Consider the following 21,567-nt stretch of genomic DNA (forward strand, 5'->3'; position numbering starts at 1 on the left):
ATGACTGAAATTCTCTACCGCGCCTGCGTCATACTTATGCTGCGCGTTCTCGTTTCTGATTGGTCCGGACGTTAACTCCTTTACGGCTGCGCACCGCCCCTCCCTCCCTCTTGTGCTGAAGGAACGAACATGGAGACAGCTGGAAAAGTAAGTACATTTCCCACGAAATGCGCAATGCACATTTTAAATGCAGTAGTTCATTGTGTATGTGCCGTAAAGGTTGCATCAATTACACATGTAGCATTAAAAAAAGCAAGGTTCTCTCAACTAGCGCGCACGCATTCACGTAACTTACGTTGAATGAACAAGTACAGATAAATCACTCTTCCGTTACTTAACGTGGATCTTCGATCAGTCACTCGCAACTAGTATGCTGCATGTTGCTGCAGTGCTTGTCCCCAGAGATATCTTTAATTCTGATTTAGTTAATTAAGAAACCAGTTTTGGTGGACAATAAATCGTAGGCAAGTCTCACTTATTTTGCAGTATGTAACTGGACATTATGGGGTAAATGGCATTAAAGCACAACGTCACTCCAAGTGAACTACTGGAACTCTGGGTTGGCTCTGCATAAGCCTGGGTACAGTTCAAAGGCAAAGTACACTGTGCAACTATAGCTCGCCCTGCCGCACACACTACAAAGCCCCAGTCAACCCATTGCTGCAGTTACTTAATTACCTGTAGAAGCATTGTTAGAATAAGGACAACACGTATTGTGTACGTACTTTGCCCCCAGGTCATTAAGTGCAAGGCAGCTGTTGCCTGGGAATCTGGGAAGCCTCTTTCCATTGAGGAGGTGGAGGTAGCCCCACCCAAGGCCCATGAAGTTCGCATCAAGGTAAACCAAATTCTACTGATATTGTATCTTGCTTTTTTTTATTATATTTTAGGGAAATGACTACCTTGGAAGGACCACACATAGCCCAACATTTTAAGATAAACTTGTATGATTTTTATGTTTCATAACTTCTGAATGCCATAACTTAGACATTAGGTAATTAGGTTTAGGGTTAGATCATGTTAATATTAAGGCCTACCGTCTTTTATATTCCATTCTTGCACTTAGCAGCTGTGTCTGACATGAACTTAAAATGACGCTGTGTCTCTCAGATCTTTGCTACAGGGGTGTGTCATACAGATGCCTACACTCTGAGTGGCAGTGACCCCGAGGGACTTTTCCCTGTCATCTTGGGCCATGAGGGTGCTGGAACTGTGGAGAGCGTTGGTGAGGGTGTCACCAAGTTCAAGCCAGGTATTTAGCTGCCAGACATGCTATCCAAATGTGTTGTGAATACTTAACGTTTTGCGTGATTTCTAACTATTCACAATTCTCTTTCGCCGAGGTGATACTGTCGTCCCGTTGTATGTGCCACAGTGTGGTGAATGCAAATTCTGCAAAAATCCCAAGACCAACCTTTGCCAGAAAATTAGGTAATGCTGCAAGACTTATGTATGCAACCTTGAGTTGGCGAAGACCGTTTTTTTTTTTTTTTTTTTTTAGGCATAAAACCTAAATTCAAAAAAATGTATTTCTCTGTGGCAGAATGTGCAACCTCAATAGTTGGATTCACAGCCGCAGGTATCCCACCCCCAGGGCAACCAAATCAAAGCTCAGTCATCATTAGTTTGAGCCTGCCCTGCCAAGCATTGAAGTACAGAGCTGAGTTTCATCATACATGAAAAGAAATCCTCTTTTCCCTGTGCTTCCAACCTGCAGAGTAACCCAGGGCCGTGGCCTGCTCCCTGACAACACTTCACGCTTCACTTGCAAGGGAAAGCAAGTGTTTCACTTCATGGGGACCAGCACTTTTTCGGAGTATACTGTGGTGGCCGACATCTCTCTCGCCAAGGTGAACGCGAAGGCTCCACTGGATAAAGTGTGCCTTCTTGGTTGTGGCATTTCTACAGGTTACGGTGCTGCTCTCAACACTGCCAAGGTAGGTATCACGCCAGGCCATGCTACAGTATAAGACCGCCTCCTTACAAAAAAGAAGCATTTGTACATACGTTTATTGCTAAGGCCTCCTGCACACTGGCTGTGTGGCGTGAGGGTGGCATTTCTGTTGCGTGTCAGCTGCGTGGCGCCTGCATGGCGTTTTCTATGTCTTTGCACACCAGAAACGTTGTCTGGCGGCGCTGCTGCTTACTAGCCTTGTCTGTACACATGTATGTTTTCCATTGATAAAATGAAATACCACGTTAAACCTAAATATATACTGATTTGATTACAACCAAGACAACGTCGGCAGTATTGATGGCAAAATAGGCTACAGAATATTTTGTTCTGTATTGACAGGTGCAATATTTGGAAATTGTTAATTATTATAATTTTTTTATATTACATTTATATCTGCATTCATGTCAAAACCTAGAGACTTTCAAACATCAAAATGTCATTTATTAAATGTATTTGTGTCAAAATGACACATAAACATCTTTTCCTTTTCTATTTTGCCTGGAAACGCTTCCAACACGCTTGCGTTTTCACATGAAAAATAGGCAAAAATTCTAGCACGCACGTGTTTTCGGCGCCTGAGATGTGGGACATGGGAGCCAAAATAAAAACCGACACGCCACGCAGCTAGTGTGCAGGAGGCCTAAAGTGTTATTGTTTGGAGCTTGTTATGCAGAACAAGTTTGTCACAAAGTGTCACCCAAAGGATACAATGAAAAGAGATGAACTTGTTGTCATTGTTTGTAGGCTTCACTCTGAAATGGGTCACCCTTATTAATCATGCAGATTTGATGTAAACGAATTGCTGCCATGGGCATCTGTTTCCAAGATTGTTTTATTTTTTTCCTATTTTTGTAGTGACTATTAAATTCACCCCAAAAAGGCAAAATTATCACGCTGCTATTCTTCCTCATGCACACTCAGGTTGAGCCTGGTTCCACATGTGCTGTATTTGGCCTTGGTGCTGTTGGCTTGGCTGTTATTATGGGCTGCAAGGTTGCTGGGGCAACCAGGATCATCGGTGTGGACATCAACCCCGCAAAGTTTGAGAAAGCCAAGGAGTTTGGAGCCACTGAGTTTGTGAACCCTAAGGACCACAGCAAGCCCATCCAGGAGGTTCTGGTGGAGATGACTGACGGGGGTGTGGACTATTCATTTGAGTGCATTGGAAATGTGCAAATCATGGTGAGACACTTAATGTTCAAATTGTATTATTGAAAAAAACAAAAAACATGCTGGACATCATCATATACAAATAGCAATAAGCAACATATAAATCATTTTCATACATTAACTGTGTTTATTGGTCATCCCAATTGGTTGGTAGATGTAGGCTACATAGTAGAGCCGTTGCAGATGTACATAGTGTGTACTCAACACCTGGCGCAAGCAGCATCAGTTGGCAATTCATAGAAAACAGGAAAATTACCATTTTATTATTTCAGAGAGCTGCTCTGGAGGCGTGCCATAAAGGATGGGGTGAAAGTGTCATCATCGGCGTAGCCGGAGCTGGACAGGAGATCTCGACCAGACCTTTCCAGCTGGTGACGGGCCGAGTGTGGAGGGGCACAGCCTTTGGAGGTGACAGACTGTGTTAGATAATGACTTGTTATAATGGGCTTAATGTGGTCTGGCTGCAGTTCCAACCTTCTGTGAGTTCAAAGCCTTTTGTATATTTTAACTATGGGTAATTAGGCTTTTTTTTTTTTTTTTTTTTTTTTTAGCATCCACTTCATTAGTTTACGACTTCAGCGTAGTTTAAACTGGAGCTAAAACTTTAAAATTTTCATAATTGGACTCAAAGATAGCAAATGTTAATTAGCCTTGGAATGGTCATGGAACAACTGTCGAAGCATGTAAAATACTGTAGGTTATTATCATATCTGGTGATTTCTTTTGTTCTACCAAGTAGAGCTTGAACACAAACTTGTATACATTTAGTTGGGGAATAAGTGCCTTCCCCAAGGCCTTTTGGTGAAAGATTAGTTCTATTCAGTTTAGCTTTGGTTAAAGTTATTAACCTGGTTTTAATATTCACCCCCAGGGTGGAAGAGTGTGGAAAGCGTTCCTAAATTGGTGGAAGACTACATGAATAAGAAGCTGAAGGTGGATGAGTTTGTGACCCACACCCTGCCCTTTGAGCAGATAAATGAGGGATTTGACCTCATGCATGCTGGAAAGAGGTGAGAACAGTTCATTCATGCACAATGGATAATTATCTATTTTCTTTTGTAAAGGCCCTTTCACGTTTTCGTTTTCTGCTGAGTCCTAACCTAATTTGTTTTGTTTTTTCATTGCAGTATCCGCACAGTGCTGACCTTCTGAAGTACCTGAAACGTTGACATCCTTCACATTCGGCCTTTTAAACAATCTCCTTTCATAGTTGCAGCACTTAATGTATGTCTCTGCACTTGTTTTGATGACATAACTTTCAGTATTCGAACATTTATATTAACAGCCCAGAAACAAGTGTCATAAAAATATTTTGAAAATGAATGTATTATCTGATTTTCCTCTTGATATGAAGGCATTTGGCTGCTGCTCTTATTATGAACAGTCAACAATGAGTCCCTTTCAGCCCTATTTAGTCACTCCTCCAAGGGTTCATAGCGTGAAAACAGCAATTAATCATATTACATAAGTGACAGTATAAAGTACCACATTCATACTTAATCCTCTTTAATGCAACACAATTTACCCTGAAAACACTTGCCAGACACTGAATACTGTGGAAGTAAACTTTCATGAAACATTTTATTATTTTTTCAAGTCTTAATTACCCTAACTCTGCTCATTCTTTTCACTTGGAAACTGAAAACTACATTGAAATCAAAAGTCATATGGAGATGATATGCTTTGTTGAGACATGTATCTTGGTTACCTTCTATATTGAGTAGTCAGATGCTGCACATGTATGCGTTCATAGGGAAAACTATAAATGATGCATTTTTCTAGTCAGGAGACACTCCTTTTCGCCCAGAGGTGTGTCTCTTATTATTGTACAATAATAATTTTAATCTTCAATCCATCAGTCTTTTTGTGCAGATCATTTCCACGAAAATATCACAATAAAATATACATTTTGATAATTAAGAATAATGCATAATATCTCAGTCTGATAGGCTCACAAGCTTCATACTGAGTAAAAGATAGTTGTAATCATACAATCAGAAGTATTTGCTGTGTGTGTGTGTGTGTGTGTGTGTTAACTTTATGTTTATCACCCAGAGGGACATTGTAGAATATATGTATAATATTTATGGGCACAATATACTAAGCCTATAACATTCTTTAACAGAGGTGGTAAACAGACTGAGAATGGCCCTTGAGTTTACTTAATGTTATTGCAGTATATTATCCAAAGTGCAATATAGTAAGATACATCTTTAATATAGTAAGATACATCATCATTTTGTGCCTATTAAGTTTTACCATTTCAAGAAGTGACTTTGGCTGTTTGATGGGATGTTTAGTGTCTACTAACATGACCTTAAATACTGTGATTTGAATCAATGGCTATATAAATAAACCTGATCTCCTGGCATTGTAGGTATTACCTTGACTCTGGGTAACCGTGCCACCCAGACAACATACAACACGTTGACATTTATGTTTACATTGGTTTATCGGTGTTTTAAGCCTCCGACGTCCCTTAAGGTTGGGTGCCTTGAAGTCAATGGTCGCAGTGCTTCCTGGAAGGAGACGATCGAGCCATGTTGACAGTAACACATTGACATCACCTAAAGCAATACTGCTAAAAGCCTGGAGTGATTCAGTTGGACTCCAAAAAGCCCAGATTTCTGTAGTCAAACAGGCTTTGGACACCCATGCCGGACCACATCATCCTGAAAGATCATTCGGTGTGGTTGGCATTTTTATTGATTATCTCGTGCTTTACAGGGTTTGTAAATACTTCTGTAAACCTGTAAAAAGAAAGTTCAGGATATGGTCACAAGTAGTAGCCTATGCTTTTACTTGAAGTACATCTATTGCACACATGTTTACTATATTACTTCAATAACAATTGATTACAAATAACTACGATAGAATTTGTTTGTAATGGACCGGTGATGGATAAGTCAAGGAAGATAACAGCGTACCACAGGATCAACACTTTTATCTTCTTGCGCATGCGTTATGTAGAGTACCAGATGGCCCAATCATCTATTTAACACACGCCAAAAACTGAGTGTGATTTCCAGAAGATGGCGACCGCTCTGGTGGTGAGTGTACTGCAACCTGCAACACACTGGTAGCGAAGTCAACTCCAAAAGCTTGCTATGCTTTTATCCACTGTTGAACCATTAATGATAAAAGACAACGACGGGTTTGAGACAGTCTGACACAGTCAATTTTTCCCAAACGTCCTGTTATTACCTTTGACAGATAACGTTAACACAATTCGCTAGCCAAATTATTACATTAGCAGCACTTTAGATTAACACTGATGTTAGTCGCTAACGTTAAAGTTCATAAGCACGTTTGTATGGTATACGTGCTGTTTGTATTCATCACAACAACTGCTGCTATATTGTCGCCAACGCAGGGGACGCCTGGTTAAAACACATTGACCGAGTAGATAACTCAGTCGTTAATGTTAACGTTACCCTGAGATGAACTCCGATGCTTGGGGTGAATGAAAGACACACGCGTCGCTAAAGTACCAGGTTAACCGTGTAATGGTGATTTTTGCTAAATTATAGCTATAGGTTAGGGGTTAGGTAGACCACTGGGACGGTAAACTTGTAAGATATGCTTCCTTTTGTGAAGACGTCTTCCACTCTACAAGTGCAAGTCAATGGGCTAAGTGTATTTTGAGTTGACATTAAGTTATTCTAGCTGGACCTATAGCTAGGTCCAGAGCATGGTTGGCTGTTGGATTCTAAGGTGTCACTGTTCTATTTGGTGGGTGGATGGGATCGGAACATTTGGTAAAAATGAGGCATAGCCTATATGTAAAACAAAAGGGAAAGTTGTTTAATTTTGTTAAGGACATAGCTGTCAAAAACCAATAAACAAGCAGGCATGAGACCGGGTGAAATTACAAATTGATTATTAGTCTCATGGACAAGGGTTAACTTTTTTTTATTTTTTATTTAAACAACTAAATTAATTTGGTAAAATACAGTGCAGAAATACGCAAAGTCAAACAGGACAAAGAAAAACAATACAAAGAATAAAATGTGCATGACTATCACAGGGTGCTGTGTCATGTTCTCCATTTCCTAACCGCTAACTTCTCCTTAACCACTCATACTCTATGAATAACAATACTCCCAGACAGTCTGCAGTCCACCTTCCTCAAACACTCTTAAAGTATTACAGCTATGACCATTAAAAATACATAAAAATTAAAAGTTAAATATGACATCAACATTATACAAGTTGGATAATTACAAACAGTGTAACAATGCCAGTAGCTGTCATCACAGATGGCACATTAGAAACGACTGTTTAAAGAACCCACAACATTTCTCTGAAAGTATTTTATTTATTTTTTTAAACATCTTTGTACTTTTTTTGTTGTTGTTTCTTAGGTGTCAACTTCGGTTCCTGCTCATCCTGAAAAGGAGAAATGTGAAACAATAATTCAAAAGGTTATGAGTCCTGAAACATACATCAAGCATCCATTACAAAACAAGTAAGACCACCTCTCCTATTCTTTTTATTTTTTTTAAATCTAATCTCTCATCACATCTCAGTATCTGGTACAATAGTTTTTATAGGACATTTGTGCATCTCTTTTAGTGAAATGAGTTGTTAATGAGCAACATGACTAATGAGGTAAAACATGCAGTTTGTCTGTACTAACTCGTGTTTGATTTGCAGGTGGGCTCTTTGGTTTTTCAAGAATGACAAAAGCAAAACATGGCAAGCCAACCTTCGTCTGATCTCAAAATTTGACACTGTGGAAGACTTCTGGGCGTGAGTATATTATTGCTATATGGGTTACTGCTCTAAAAGCTGGAGTTTTACACATCAGACCTATTCATAATAAAAAAAGAATTTTTAAAATTTGAATGGTGGTACAGAACATTCTGAATTTGCTAGTATTTAAGACAAATAAATTGCATTGCTTTTTTTGTGGAGGGACACCGGTAACTAAACTAATGTAATATTTTGGAAATTGAGTCTTAACCTTTTTTAATGTGTGTGCCAGTTTATATACTGTGAAACAGTATATGTTTGATGGATTATCAATTGTTAGTTGTTGGTAATGCGTGAAGTTACAATTCATATTATACCAGATTTTCAGCCAGGCTGCCAAAAGGTTTTCTGTTGTATACTGTTTAACATAAAATGTCCTCCTTCCTTTCCTAGATTATACAATCACATTCAGTTATCAAGTAACTTGATGTCTGGCTGTGACTACTCATTGTTTAAGGTAAGCATGCTTTTTATATACCCACTCGTGAATTCTCTTAGCTTCCACTGTTACTAGATATTCATGTTAATTCAGGAGGACTGGTTTGTTGCGCTGTCAGTTTGTGCCAATGTCTTTTGTTCAGGTGCACTTGTTCAAAACCAAAAAGGAGAAACAATTTGTTCTCTTGGTGTATTGTAATTCTGGTCCATTTAGAGCACACACTATCTTATTACAAATGAACCGCGCACACTATCTTATTACAAAGCAACCAAGAGCATTAAACATGAAGTCAAGTGGCCTGATGGGTAATTCATTCATTTGTGTTTTGCTGTCTTGTGACCCTCCATCACCAGTGACTCATGTACCCATTTGGTGGGGGGGAATCAAAACAGTTTATTCCAGTTGCTAGCAGCAAGTCACTTCACTTCACTTCACTGCACTTCACTTTGTCTTCTCTGATGGCCACAAAAGGCTTACGAAGAACGAGTTGGTCATGAGCATCAGTCAAGACTGAAACTGGATCTCATCAGTCATGAATTGGGTAGTTAGAAACATGATGGAAAGGGGGTGTTTTGTGCTAAAATATGGAGCAAAATTATAGCTGTCAGATGCAGGTTGTTGCCAAGTTTTACTCATTGTTAATGAGAAATTGCCACAATATAAAAATCCTTGTATTTGCATGCTGACAAGGTTACCAAATGCATATCTAACTAGACAAGATGTGTTTCTTGACAGTTTCCATGCTCAGCAGATGAATCATGTAATCACTTTCAGTTTTGAATTGTCACATCCAGGCTGTTCTGTTGCATTCTTGAAGAACTAAAGCAAACAAAACTCCTATTCTAGTGAGGCACTGGCTCGAAGGTACAGTACATATGAAAGGAGATATTTATGGTCCGCTCAGCTTGTAGAACCCTTGAGCTCAGCTACGAGCCAGAGAGTTCACCCTATGCTAGCAAGGTCCAAAGTCAGTAGCATTGTCTAGTGGGTAATTGGTAAAAAATAATTTGACCGTATGTTTAACATCAAGACAAGCTCGCTATCCAGCCATGTCATTGTCCCCAAAACAATATAACAAGAATTTTATCCGCGATGTGTAACGTTACTGTTGGCCGCAGCCTGAAGCAGCGACCTGAATAGTAAACTGGATGTGAGATAACGTTATTCGCTGTGAAACAAAGTCCGTTCAGAGGGGCAGTGTAACTTGGTTCTTGCAGCTTGTGTGTTAGCGCCGTCCTGTGGTGTTCAGAGGACGAGGAAATGACAGATTCACATTTCCTTTTTCTTTTAATGTAGCGCAATAATTTAGAACAGTAAACAGTTTCACTGGAACTCCTTTAGTAGGTGTCCTTTAACACTTTTAAAAAAAAAAGAAAAGATTTATGGACACCCTGCAGCCAATCAGAATTGATTATTCACACACTTATTATTCTTAAAAGTTTTTCTTTCTCAAAACAGACAAATTAATAATAATTTACTTATTTAATATTTGTGATGGAGACTATTATCGCCATTACACCCCCAACCGGCCCCGTCAGACACCGCCTACCAAGAGTCTGGGTCTGCCGAGGTTTCTTCCTAAAAGGGAGTTTTTCCTTGCCACTGTCGCAATAGCCACTGCTAATGCTTGCTCTTGAGGGAATTACTGTAATTGTTGGGGCTTTGTAAATTATAGAGTGTGGTCTAGACCTACTCTATCTGTAAAGTGTCTCGAGATAACTCTGTTATGATTTGATACTATAAATAAAATTGAATTGAATTAATATTTGAATGTTTCTTCTGTACACTCTAAAATGACACTTAATGTATTTTACTTCTCCAATATCAACCGTGTAAGCCACTCTGTTAATTTTAATTTTAAATGTTTTCATTTTTTAAATCCCATCCATGTTCTTCCTGGATTACAGCTATACACATGCTTGTCTGGCTCACAACTGAGAATGTGGTCAAACCAGACAGAACTGCATATCAAGATGTCAAAGCTGGCCACAAGTCTACACAAAGTGGATCAGCGTGTCACTTCTATCAAGTGGAATGGTCTTAATATGTACAGTTACCATATGAATTGGTATTAAATTTAAGTTTTGTAAAGTGTGCTTTTATAGGAACAACACTGAAGCGTAACTACTTTCTGTACTTTCTAATTAGTGGTTTTGCTAAGCGTTTGCTCCTATGTTGATCTAAAGGGAAACAGATAAAGCCTTTAATTACGGAGACGTTGGGATATTTGTTGTGTTGTGAGCTTTGACCTTTTTTTTTTTTTTTTTTTCCTGTGGATACAGGATGGGATCGAGCCAATGTGGGAGGATGGACGGAATCGACGAGGTGGCCGCTGGCTGATAACTCTGTCCAAGCAGCAGCGTAGAGCAGACCTGGATCGGTTCTGGTTGGAGACGGTATGTTCACTTGTGTTGAGTATTGGTTACTTTTAACTATACCGTTATTAGTTGTATCTTTAGGCCTTTTTTCAGGGTGGACATTTTGTCACATCACAGGAGGAAAATCAAGTTTTGAACAATAGAACTAATGCTTTTGATACCAGGCTGCTGGTGTTCTATTTACTGGCTCACTGTCATGGCTTACTGGGGACACTTGAATAGAATGGAGCCATCGTTGGTGTTATTAGTAACCCCTGTTCTAGCCTAACGAGAAGTCAGAATGTCTGCTTTGGAAAAGGCCCCATCAGATCCACAACCACGAGGCGTTTGTAAATATCTGTTTTTTTTTTTCCTGCAGCTCTTGTGTCTTGTTGGTGAAGCTTTTGATGACCACAGCGACGATGTGTGCGGCGCCGTCATCAACGTCCGAGCCAAAGGAGATAAAATTGCAATATGGACCACAGACTACGAAAACAAAGATGCCATCACACACATAGGGTAACCTTAAGATGCCACACTTTTAGACCTTTTTCACGGCAGACATGTTGGCATGTCATAGTAGGAAAAGCACAGGTGTATTCAAAGCCATTAATGATGGCTGCATTCCACTCGGGAGAGGCCCTGGTATTGTGCATGCTGACTCACTGCAATAGCTTACTGGGACACTTGATGGAATGGAGCCATCGTTAAAGTTATCAATTTCAGCTGTGCTTTTCCTACCATGACAAGTCAAAATGTCTGCTGTGAAAAAGGTCCATAGATGACAAATGTTAAGATGTCAAAAAGAAAATCAACATTTCTTTATACAGACCCTTTCCAAAAAATTAGAATATCATGGAAAAGTTTATTTATTTCCATAATTCCATTCAAAACGTTAAACTTCCATAGATTATAGATTCAGGGCCCACAACTTAAACGATTTCAAGTATTTAGTTGTTTATTTGTACATAATTTGGGCTTCCAGCTCATAAAACCCACGAAAACAGGATTTCAAAAAATTAGAATACTGTGAAGAAATCACCATTTACTTCTCAGTTTTTGCAGAAAAAAAAAGAAATTAGGATCACATCAAATCAATCAAAATATGGTACTTTCAAAACGATACGTCAATGTTCAATACTTGGTAGGGAATCCCTTTGCCTTAATCACTGCCTCGATGCGCCGTGGCATTGAGGCAATCAGCCTGTGGCATTGCCTGGGAGTTATGGAAGCCCAGATTTCCTTGATGCTTGCTGTCAGCTCTTCTTTGTTTTTGGGTCTGGTGCCCCTCATTTTCCTCTTGATAATACCTCCATAGATTATCAATGGGGTTTAGGTCCGGCGAGTTGGCTGGCCAGTCAAGCACTGTGATAGCATGGGCATCAAACCAGGTTTTGGTGCTTCTGGCAGTATGGGCAGGGGCCAGGTCCTGCTGGAAGATGAAATCTGCATCTCCATACAGATCCTCAGCAGAAGGAATCATGAAGTCCTCTAAAACTTTATGGTAGACTGATGCGGTGACCTTGGATTTAAGAAAGCAGAGTTTACCAACACCTGCACTGGACATTGCACCCCAAATCATGACTGACTGGATATTTCACACTGGACCTCAAGCAGCTTGGGTTCTGTTCCTCACCAGTCTTCCTCCAAACCCTTGGACTTTGATTCCCGAATGAAAGGCACACTTTACTTTCATCGGAAAAGAGGACCTTGGACCACTGGCCAACAGTCCAGTCCTTCTTATGGTGATTTTTTTCACAGTATTCTAATTTTTTGAAATCCTGTTTTCGTGGGTTTTATGAGCTGGAAGCCCAAATTATGTACAAATAAACAATTAAATACTTGAAATCGTTTAAGTTGTGGGCCCTGAATCTATAATCTATGTAAGTTTAACGTTTTGAATGGAATTATGGAAATAAATAAACTTTTCCATGATATTCTAATTTTTTGGAAAGGGTCTGTACATGTAAACAGGTTGTTGGCAAGTAATTTAACCCCAATAGTTAAATGCTACTACAATTTGACTCACTAGTATTAGTGGTAGATATCCTTTTGGCTTAACAGTTGGACAGTGTGTTTTAGCTTTTCAAACTTCTGGGGCAAAATATGTTGATACAGCATCGCTGCAGCAAACTAGTTTTCTACAGCAGAATACAGTAATGGAGATTGAATTGGTGAGGAATATGTACATTATAGAGTCTGAAATGTTTTTCTGTGTATTTGCTAACATGCAATGTTTCTTTTTGCCTTTTTTTTTTCTTTTTTTGAAGTCGTGTTTACAAAGAGAGATTAGGGGTTCCTCCAAAAGTGATCATCGGGTACCAGTCGCATGCAGATACCGCCACAAAGAGCGGCTCTTCAACCAAGAACAAGTTTGTTGCCTAAGGACTGTTAACCAGTATCATCAGCCATGCCTTTTTCTTTTGCTAGCATAGAGTTTTGTATAATTTTTCTGACCTGTTTATCCACTACCAAACATTTGAAGTGGAGACAAAATTTCTTCCTTTCGGTTTGCCTATTTGTTGCTACTGAACCAAAGCTTTTGTTTATGGTAAGGGTATGTGCAGTTAAAATGTAGCACTATCGTCTGAGAACTCGATTATTTTCGTGGTGGTGGGCTGAAGATGAGTAAAAGATGTTTTGATGCCCACGTTTCATTTTCAAATGCAGCTGCATATTTGTGGGGAATTTATTTCATTTGTCATCCCCTTAGTGTATGTCAGTTATTTTCTTAAAGTACTTAACCTTAAAGGCAAAAAAAACAAAGTAAAACATGTTCTACTTTGGTATAAACTAGCTCTTTATTACTCTAATGCCACACAGTCAAATTACAATAAACATGTATGGCTTTATTGCACATATAGTTGCACGGTGGAATTTTAAACCATACACTGTGATCAAACTCACGTCTTCTGAAAGTTTACACGTTGATAGAAAACTTTTTTTTTTTTTTTTTTAAATGCAGTAGTTTTGACATCTTTTGTGGGATTGTTTTTCAGGTTGATAATTAATTCAAAGTCCCTTTTATTGCTGACGTTGCAAATAGGATGTCTTAATTTGAACAGTTTAGTTTCTTGTGCAATATGTGAAGTGTTGACGTTGAGATACTCATGGTGCTTCATGATGAGTTTGAGGTATATTTGAAGTTGACTCATTTGCCACTCGAGTAAAGTACAAATTTCACACCAAATTGGACCGTGATTTATCACTGGAGTTAATGCAAGCCGTTCATGCCTGAGCTTTTGATGTACTTTTTTCTCTTGTACACAAATCTCTAGAATTTTGAGTTTCAGAGCACAAAGATGTCAACGATGAAAACAGGATTTTGTATGTCCGTATGTAATGAGGATATTTTCCAAATGTACATATTGTTGGATATGTACGATGTTCAGTTAAAAAGTAGACTTGTTTATTTGGTCAGTTTTATTGATCTACTGCTTTGATGAAGTTTACAAAGTAGAATTATTTCCACTCCAGGTTTTGTTTTGATTGTGGCATAAGAAAAAAAAAAATAAAGTTTGGGAGGGATTGAACTGTGCCTTTAATGTAACACATTGCCCAATATTTCTCATCAGTAAATGTATAAAGGAGTGATGTAAATAAAACATGTACAGTTTAGTGTGTTCTGTTCAATGGTGTTTCAATTATGAACAGATTCATTTGATTGTTAAATCATAATTGCATGCGATATATTCAAATATTTAAGTGGTGGTTTAGAGGCAGGGAACCTAATAAAAGAAAATGATCTGAAGTAATTTATATTGGATATAATTATAGTAGGATGTATATTTTTAGAAAAAAATGCTTCAGAATATTTCGGTCGTTGGCATTGCATTTGTAAAGGGGAAAATGACTAAAGGCTGAATGAAAGGCATCTGTAAGTAAACTGTGCCATTTAACCTTACATTGCATCTTTACGAAAGCTCTATGTATGCTAATAATAGGCTGCTCGGCAATTTATATCACACCGCATCTGTAAGGAGCTCTCCATCACTCTTTTAACACTTAACTCATGAGTAATGCAAGGTGTGTTTTCTTGAGGCTGAAAATGATTTGAATGTCACCCCAGCACTATCTATTTACTCTTCTCTCCTGGTACGCTGATGTGTGTTACCTTAAATTGTTAGGGAGCAAACAAAAAATCTGATTACAAACCGAGCCCACATCAGTTTAACAGGAGAGAAGAGTAAATAGTGCTCGGGTGAAATTAAAATAATTTTCAGCCTCAAGAAAACACACCTTGCATTACTCATGAGTTAAGTGTTAAAGGAGTGATGGAGAGCTCCTTACAGATGCGGTGTGATATAAATTGCCGAGCAGCCTATTATTAGCATACATAGAGCTTTCATAAAGATGCAATGTAAGGTTAAATGGCACAGTTTACTTACAGATGCCTTTTATTCAGCCTTTAAAGTCATTATTTTCACTTTTCATAAATGCAATGCCAATGATCCAAAATATCCTGAAGCATTTTTTATTTTAAATATACATCTTACTATAATTATATCCAATGTAAACTACTTCAGATAATTTTCTTTTATTAGGCCTAGTAGGTACAGTAAATTCTGTCTCAGTTGGTCTTAACCTTTATTAGGCTATACAAATTGTAGTTGGACTTGAATGGGCTTAAAGCAATCTACTGTATGGCATCCATTGACCGCTTACTTGAGAGCAACACAGCCCCTACTGCTCGTTTGAAATAAGCCTCCTTGTAATTGACACAATTAATCAAGGGACATTTTCACACTGGAGACAACTAAGAGGACATTAGAAGAGAGATCCACAAAGATTTGTCTCAAGAGATTGTAAGGTTGAGGGTTTTGTTGAAAGCCTTTTTAATGTTGGTAATTTGCCACTGTTGAACATTTAGTCTGCGTCTTAACACTGCAGACCTCAAGAAAGAATCTATTGTAGATGGAAGCATAACACATAATAAAATTGTAGCTGCTAATTTCCAGATATTTAAATGAAGACTAAGCCCAGATGCTTGGTTTCCCTCACTCAACTACTTAGACGGCTGATGTGATCCAGTGCAGGAGAATGACGCAGGAACTTCAATATTGTAGGCTTAAAAATGAAGAAATAGCAATGTCTTGAACCGAGATGCAATCAGTCTGATCAAAAATGTTAGATAAAAGGTGGACTGAGGTTGTAGTGCCCTTGGTTTGAAGGTGTATGATACTTGAGTTTAAATTTGTTATTTGACTCAATGGACTCAACCCCACTCAGGTCCATGATGGTTAGATTCAGACAGCACTATGGTCAACTGGAAAAAACTAAACAAAAAGGTGAATCAAGGTTTCGCATGGCAACAAGCTCAGACTTACGGTACAATGTTTTTCATTTATTTTACTTTTTCTCTGCAACACACTTGATAAAAATACATTTTATGTGCACACACAATGCCACCTGTTTTCTTAAAGTCAGTAATATCCCACTCCACGTATAGCATAGTCTTGTATTTATCCTTAGTTCATACGGATGAATTGGTATTGTGCATTCCCTCAACACATGGCCAACCATAAAAACAATTCAACATAGTGTGGGTATTTGAAAAGCAGGAAACCTTGTCTGGTGGATTTATTTTTGCTGGTATTTTTATTCTCCTCTGTTCAGCTGTAACACAAGCTCAAGGAAATTAACTTGCTGCAGGTAAAGTAAATCCTTCAGGCCTCTGATGTTTTCAGATGTCCTCCTGGTGCAGGTCAGTGAGATTATTTGTCCATTTATTGTATGGAAGGGCGAGTGTGTTAGACAAAGCAATTATGTGTCAGTTGTATAGACCCTCTAGGTGAGTAGGCTACATAATGTGATAACATCTGTTAATGTAATTAACTGTCTGATAATGTAATATAATCTTCTGATGGATAATTTAATTATTACCCTCCGTGATGTAATAGTGTAGCTCATACAAGCATTTCAGACATTGCATCAAGGAGATGTAAATACATGCAAATTGTATTGCATTCTGACAAATTACTACATTATCTTGTAGTTCTTATTTCATCATTAATTTTCTTGGCTTCTGCTTATCATTTCAAAGCCTTTAAAAGGATGATGATGCAGACTGATCACAATCTGCCCATCCTGTCAAATAATAGTCTGTTTATAAGCCATCCGTCCATCCATCCATCCATCCATCCATCTATTTTGGAATGTTTCAGCAGCATGAATTAGCTCCCATTCAGCTAGCCAACAACCAGGGGTGAAAGTAACGAATTACATGTAGTAAGTAGCCTAACAACGTCTGTTTGTTTTTTTTGTGCAGGCCTATAGGCTATATATAGCCTACTGTTTTGAGTATTTAAAAAAAAAAAAAAAAGTTGTTTTACTTAATTACTTTAATTATTTTTTTTATTTCATTTCAGGTAGCCTATAGGCTATTCGGGACATTTCAAGTCGCATCCGTTTTAAAGACTAGGCTAAACATAAAAGGCACATTAAAAAAGTCCTGATGAACGGTATGAGAATGGACCAACAGAAAGCTGTTAGCTAATTGAGCGGCTGCAGCAGAGAACCATATATATCTATGGCAGAGAACAAGCTGCTGTTGTGTCTGTTCACCTGGCTCGATGGTGTTTAGAGCCCCCAACAACAGACGTTGGGGGGCTTAAAACACCGATAAACGTTCACCTGTCTGTCTGTCAAGCTGCTGGTCTGCGGCCGCAGGAGGGCACAGCTCCACGCTCAGCTGATAGGCTACGTTTACCTTAGGCCTACCTTCACTGGCCACGTGTCCGGGCCAGGGGCGTGTGGGTCGTGCATTCGCAATCGTGCCAATGAGTTTGTAAACTTTACATTACGATAATCACGCCATTATAGGTTAAGGTTGACATTGTTGGTAAAATAATACCTTAATTAATCACTGGTTTAATGCTCCACCCGACGAGCACGCTAAGTGACTAAAATCTAAACAGGTGCTTGGTCTGGCTTAGCCCATAGACAGTATATAATGGACCAATAGACCACGTTGCTTTGGACGGAGACCAGTGAAGGCTATTAGAAGCACTTTTCCGGTGATGGCCAGCTTTACTGCGCTTTACTGAGAGAATGTGACGTGAGCAACGTGTCTGAAAGTAGTAAGTCTTCTGGTAGCTGTGCCAAGAGAAATCTCAATCATTCCCAATCTTACAGATAGGGAGACTGTAGGTGTATGTAAGGAGATAACATGGGCACAGGCTAATTATTGATCACTAACATGCTAGTTAACATTAGTAATTAAACCTAAACATCTCATGTAAGTCGAAACTGCCTGCGAGCTTCTCCTGTACTCAGGGCTCGACATTAAGGCTTGTCCGCTTGTCCGGGACAAGTGGATTTTTTGTAGGACAAGTGGAAGAGAAATTTACTTGCCCCACTGGACAAGTTAAAACTCAAACAAATCAAAATGCCACTCATTTCGTCAATGTTACAGAATTGAAACAAATACATATTTTACCCCACAATCCCGGGCAGCGGGTCGGCGGGCCGCTAACGTTTGACCCAGCCCGCTGTTCAGCGCATTCTCCGAAAGCGAAGCAGCATGAAAGCACGGCGAGCTAGCCGGTGTTAGCTTGCTAACTCCACCTTAACGTTACCTCCTCGCCACATCGTTCACAGAAAACAAGCTGAAAACAGAAGTCACTCGTGGCGATAGCAATGTGCTTTGTGTGGATGAAGCATTATATACGTTATTATGTGCCACTCATTCCGTTTATGTCACAGATTTTACTTTACCGATTTGAAACAAATACATTAACTAACGTTAGACCCAGCAGCAGCGGGAGAGCCGACCGCTGACGTTAGACCCAGCCCACTGTTCAGCTCCTTCTCTGTAAGCGATACAGCAAGAAAGCACCGCGGAACCAGCAAGCCAGGCAGCCGGTGTTAGTTAGCTAACGTTAGCATGCTAACTACGCTTTAACGTTACCCCGTCCCCACATCGTTCACAGAAAACGAGCCGAATAAAGCTGTCACTCGTGGCGATAGAAGTGTGCTTTGTGCGGCTGAAGCATGAAGTTAATTTGACTCTTGACGGCTGGCTCTCAGCCTCGTAGCGTTACTAGCTGCTCCGCTACTCTTTTGTAGCGGATTAAATATCAGGTAATAATCAACTGTAAAGTAGCTACACCTTTTTAAAGGATCCCTTGGTAAGTGAAATTGTAGAAAAAAAAAAAAAAAACACGTTGACACCAACATTTAGTGGCAAAATCCATTGTTATGTCTACAAAATTATTTTAGATATAGTATAAGTTCAAGTCACCACTACCTCTGGTCAAAATATTGAATTAGTATCTCAATATATTGACTCAGTATCTCAGAATATAAACAAAGAATATCAAAGTAATGAGAAACTATAAAATATTGACTTAATCTCAATATATTGGCTTAGTATCGTAATATATTGACTTAGTAACTCAACATATTGGTTCAGTATCTCAATATATTGACTTAGTAACTCAGAATATTGACTAAGAATCTCAAAGCAATGAGAACATTCAAAATATTGACTTACAATCTCAATATATTGACTCAATATCTCAAAATATCTCAATTGACATAGTAACTTAGAATATTGACTAGGAATCTGAAAGTAATGAGAAACTTTAAAATAGTCACTTAGAATCTCAATATATTAACTTCTGCAAACCGGCGTGCAAAGTATAACTTTGTATTATGAGTCTGGGGATCCTTTTTTCTTGTTGAAGGGGAAATCTATTCTTGGGACACATTTGTTTCTACGGTTTAAACTGAATTGTATTAATGTTGATAGTGTTTGGATGCTTTCAATGCTTTCTTAAAATTCTGCATTAGCAAAACATAAAAAAAATTATAAAATGATTAATCTTTACCTGGACAAGTGACTTTTGTTCATGGACAAGTGAAACGTAAATGTACTTGTCCGAAGGACAAGTGCCTCAAAAAGTTAATGTCAAGCCCTGCCTGTACTATACGGTAATTCCTCTACTATGCGACAGTAAGTCACTTGGTTATGACACAATCGTTAGCTTATTTTTACAAAAACGTCTGCTACGGAGCCATAACGTGAGGTACAAGGTAATGGAGCCTTTTATACATTGTCGTGTTTCTTTGGAACTAAACAACGGACAAATAGAAACGCTTCAGATGTAAAGTTATTCGCAGTCAAGTGACGTAAAAAAAAAATGGCGGTCAGCGGAATGCTAACAGGAGGTGATGGCCAGTTAGCAACAAAATGGCGCCATGATGGCTCGAGTTCTGAAGCGAAGCTTACCCCCTTGGCAAATGCAAAGCAATCCATCTGGCGGAGTCTTTTTCTTCTTCTTCTTCTTCTTCTTTAGAGTTTAACGGCAGTTGGCATCCAAGTCGTTGCATTACTGCCTCCTATTGACAATTTCTCAATATCTATTTATTCAGACACACTACAACACTACACTACACTACAATTTCCTAAAAACACCAGTACCTTTCAAAAACGCAAAATTTCCTTCCATTCATAATAACACCACTTTCAAGGACATCTGTAATCCTGAGTTCACCTAAACCTAATTTCCGTAGTCCAGCAAACATAACCCCTCTTTCTCGGACATATTTCCTGCATGACATCAATACATGCTCCACTGTCTCCATTACCTCACATACATTGCACAGTCCAGTCGGATGTTTATCTGGCGGAGTCAGGTTAGGGCTTACTTGTTAAGCTAAAATGCACATGATGGGTCCAACAGCGGTGATTTCTGCATTCACTGAGGAGCTTCTACCTTTCAGAGGTGTGTGAGGCCCTTTTATTTATTTATTTTATTTATTTTTTAAACTGTTTTTGACTTTTAATCTCTGCCACAGTCGGGTCAGTCTTAGCAAATGGTGTCATTTGTGTCCCCATGATATAAGTATAAGTTTGGGTTGATACTTATTTTTTGAAGCTTTCTTACTAAATTAAAAACCCTTCTCCAGCACTAGGCTACGTAAAACAAGATTAAATGCTCTCAGGGTTTATTAATTCTAAAATAATTACATGACTGTGGTGCAAGCACTCTAAAATGCTATGTCCCTGGTCAGTTTTTTTTTTTTTTTTTTTTAACTTCAGTTGCAAATATAAGTAATACAAATCAAATAATTTTCATGTTTTTAACTATAATTGCAAATAACTATTTATAATACATCTCACCATATGCTATTTGTTAAATTAAAAGTATATGTTAATATTAAAAATCTTGAAATGTGGTCTATGTTACTACTGGACATGCCCTTATATAGATATATGTCAATGGACACGCCCCCTGATTGTTCCTTTAGTCAGGAAGTAGGATACATTTTTGGAGGGAAAGCAACTACAAGGAGAAGAGTTTGTATCTCTCTTTAATCACCACTCATTTTCAATGTTTTGAAGTGGCTTACTAATGTGTTCAAGCATAACATGTCCCCTACGTTACTCTGATTTATATTGGAAACTGATCTTTTTTTTGTGATTTTTGAAGATATAATTAATATGCACAAAATCTTTTTGTGTAGTCACCATGTGCTAGCCAAGGGGTTAAGCCTCTCCGCAGCGCGTAGCTCTTATGGCGCCATTTTGATGCTAACAAGCACTCACCCGCCGTTAGCATCCCATTGACTGCCATTCATTTTGACGTCACATTGACAGCGAATAACTTTACATCTGAAGCGTTTAAAGACATTTTTTGTCCATTGTTTATTTCTAAAGAAACACAACAGTGTATAAATGGCTACATTACCTTGAATCTCACGTTATGGCTCCATAGCAGACGTTTTTGTAAAAATAGGCTAATGATTGTGTCATAACCACGCAATTTACTGTCGGACAGTAGAGGAATTACCGTACAGTACAGGAGAAGCTTGCATGCAGTTTCGACTTACATTAGCTGTTTAAGTTTAATTACTAATGTTAACTAGTATAGTTAGCAATACTT

The 21,567-nt window shown here is 38.6% G+C and overlaps 2 protein-coding genes across 2 annotated transcripts; both read left to right on the forward strand.

The window, feature by feature from the left end:
- The first annotated feature begins 45 nt into the window (after window positions 1-45).
- Window positions 46-4,982, forward strand: LOC114562719 (alcohol dehydrogenase class-3). The gene is made up of 9 exons (XM_028589284.1): window positions 46-147; window positions 737-838; window positions 1,111-1,252; window positions 1,344-1,431; window positions 1,718-1,937; window positions 2,879-3,139; window positions 3,400-3,535; window positions 3,999-4,137; window positions 4,255-4,982. The coding sequence occupies exons 1-9, from the start codon at window positions 130-132 to the stop codon at window positions 4,277-4,279; spliced, it is 1,131 nt and encodes a 376-aa protein (XP_028445085.1). The 5' UTR covers window positions 46-129; the 3' UTR covers window positions 4,280-4,982.
- Window positions 4,983-6,083: 1,101 nt separating this feature from the next.
- Window positions 6,084-14,087, forward strand: eif4ea (eukaryotic translation initiation factor 4ea). Its single transcript, XM_028589287.1, has 7 exons — window positions 6,084-6,177; window positions 7,492-7,595; window positions 7,784-7,879; window positions 8,276-8,339; window positions 10,604-10,717; window positions 11,058-11,197; window positions 12,949-14,087. Exons 1-7 carry the CDS (start codon window positions 6,160-6,162, stop codon window positions 13,061-13,063), a joined length of 651 nt encoding a protein of 216 aa, XP_028445088.1. The 5' UTR covers window positions 6,084-6,159; the 3' UTR covers window positions 13,064-14,087.
- The last annotated feature ends 7,480 nt before the right edge of the window (window positions 14,088-21,567 follow it).

Source organism: Perca flavescens, chromosome 10 (assembly GCF_004354835.1).
Source record: "Perca flavescens isolate YP-PL-M2 chromosome 10, PFLA_1.0, whole genome shotgun sequence".
NCBI lineage: Eukaryota > Metazoa > Chordata > Actinopteri > Perciformes > Percidae > Perca > Perca flavescens.

Excerpts from the sequence above, each read along its gene's own strand:
- LOC114562719 (XM_028589284.1), top strand. Across the intron at positions 1,938-2,878 it reads CTGCTCTCAACACTGCCAAG|GTTGAGCCTGGTTCCACATG; the intron begins GTAGGTATCACG and ends ATGCACACTCAG. Across the intron at positions 3,140-3,399 it reads TTGGAAATGTGCAAATCATG|AGAGCTGCTCTGGAGGCGTG; the intron begins GTGAGACACTTA and ends TTATTATTTCAG.
- eif4ea (XM_028589287.1), top strand. Across the intron at positions 7,596-7,783 it reads AAGCATCCATTACAAAACAA|GTGGGCTCTTTGGTTTTTCA; the intron begins GTAAGACCACCT and ends TTTGATTTGCAG. Across the intron at positions 11,198-12,948 it reads GATGCCATCACACACATAGG|TCGTGTTTACAAAGAGAGAT; the intron begins GTAACCTTAAGA and ends CTTTTTTTGAAG.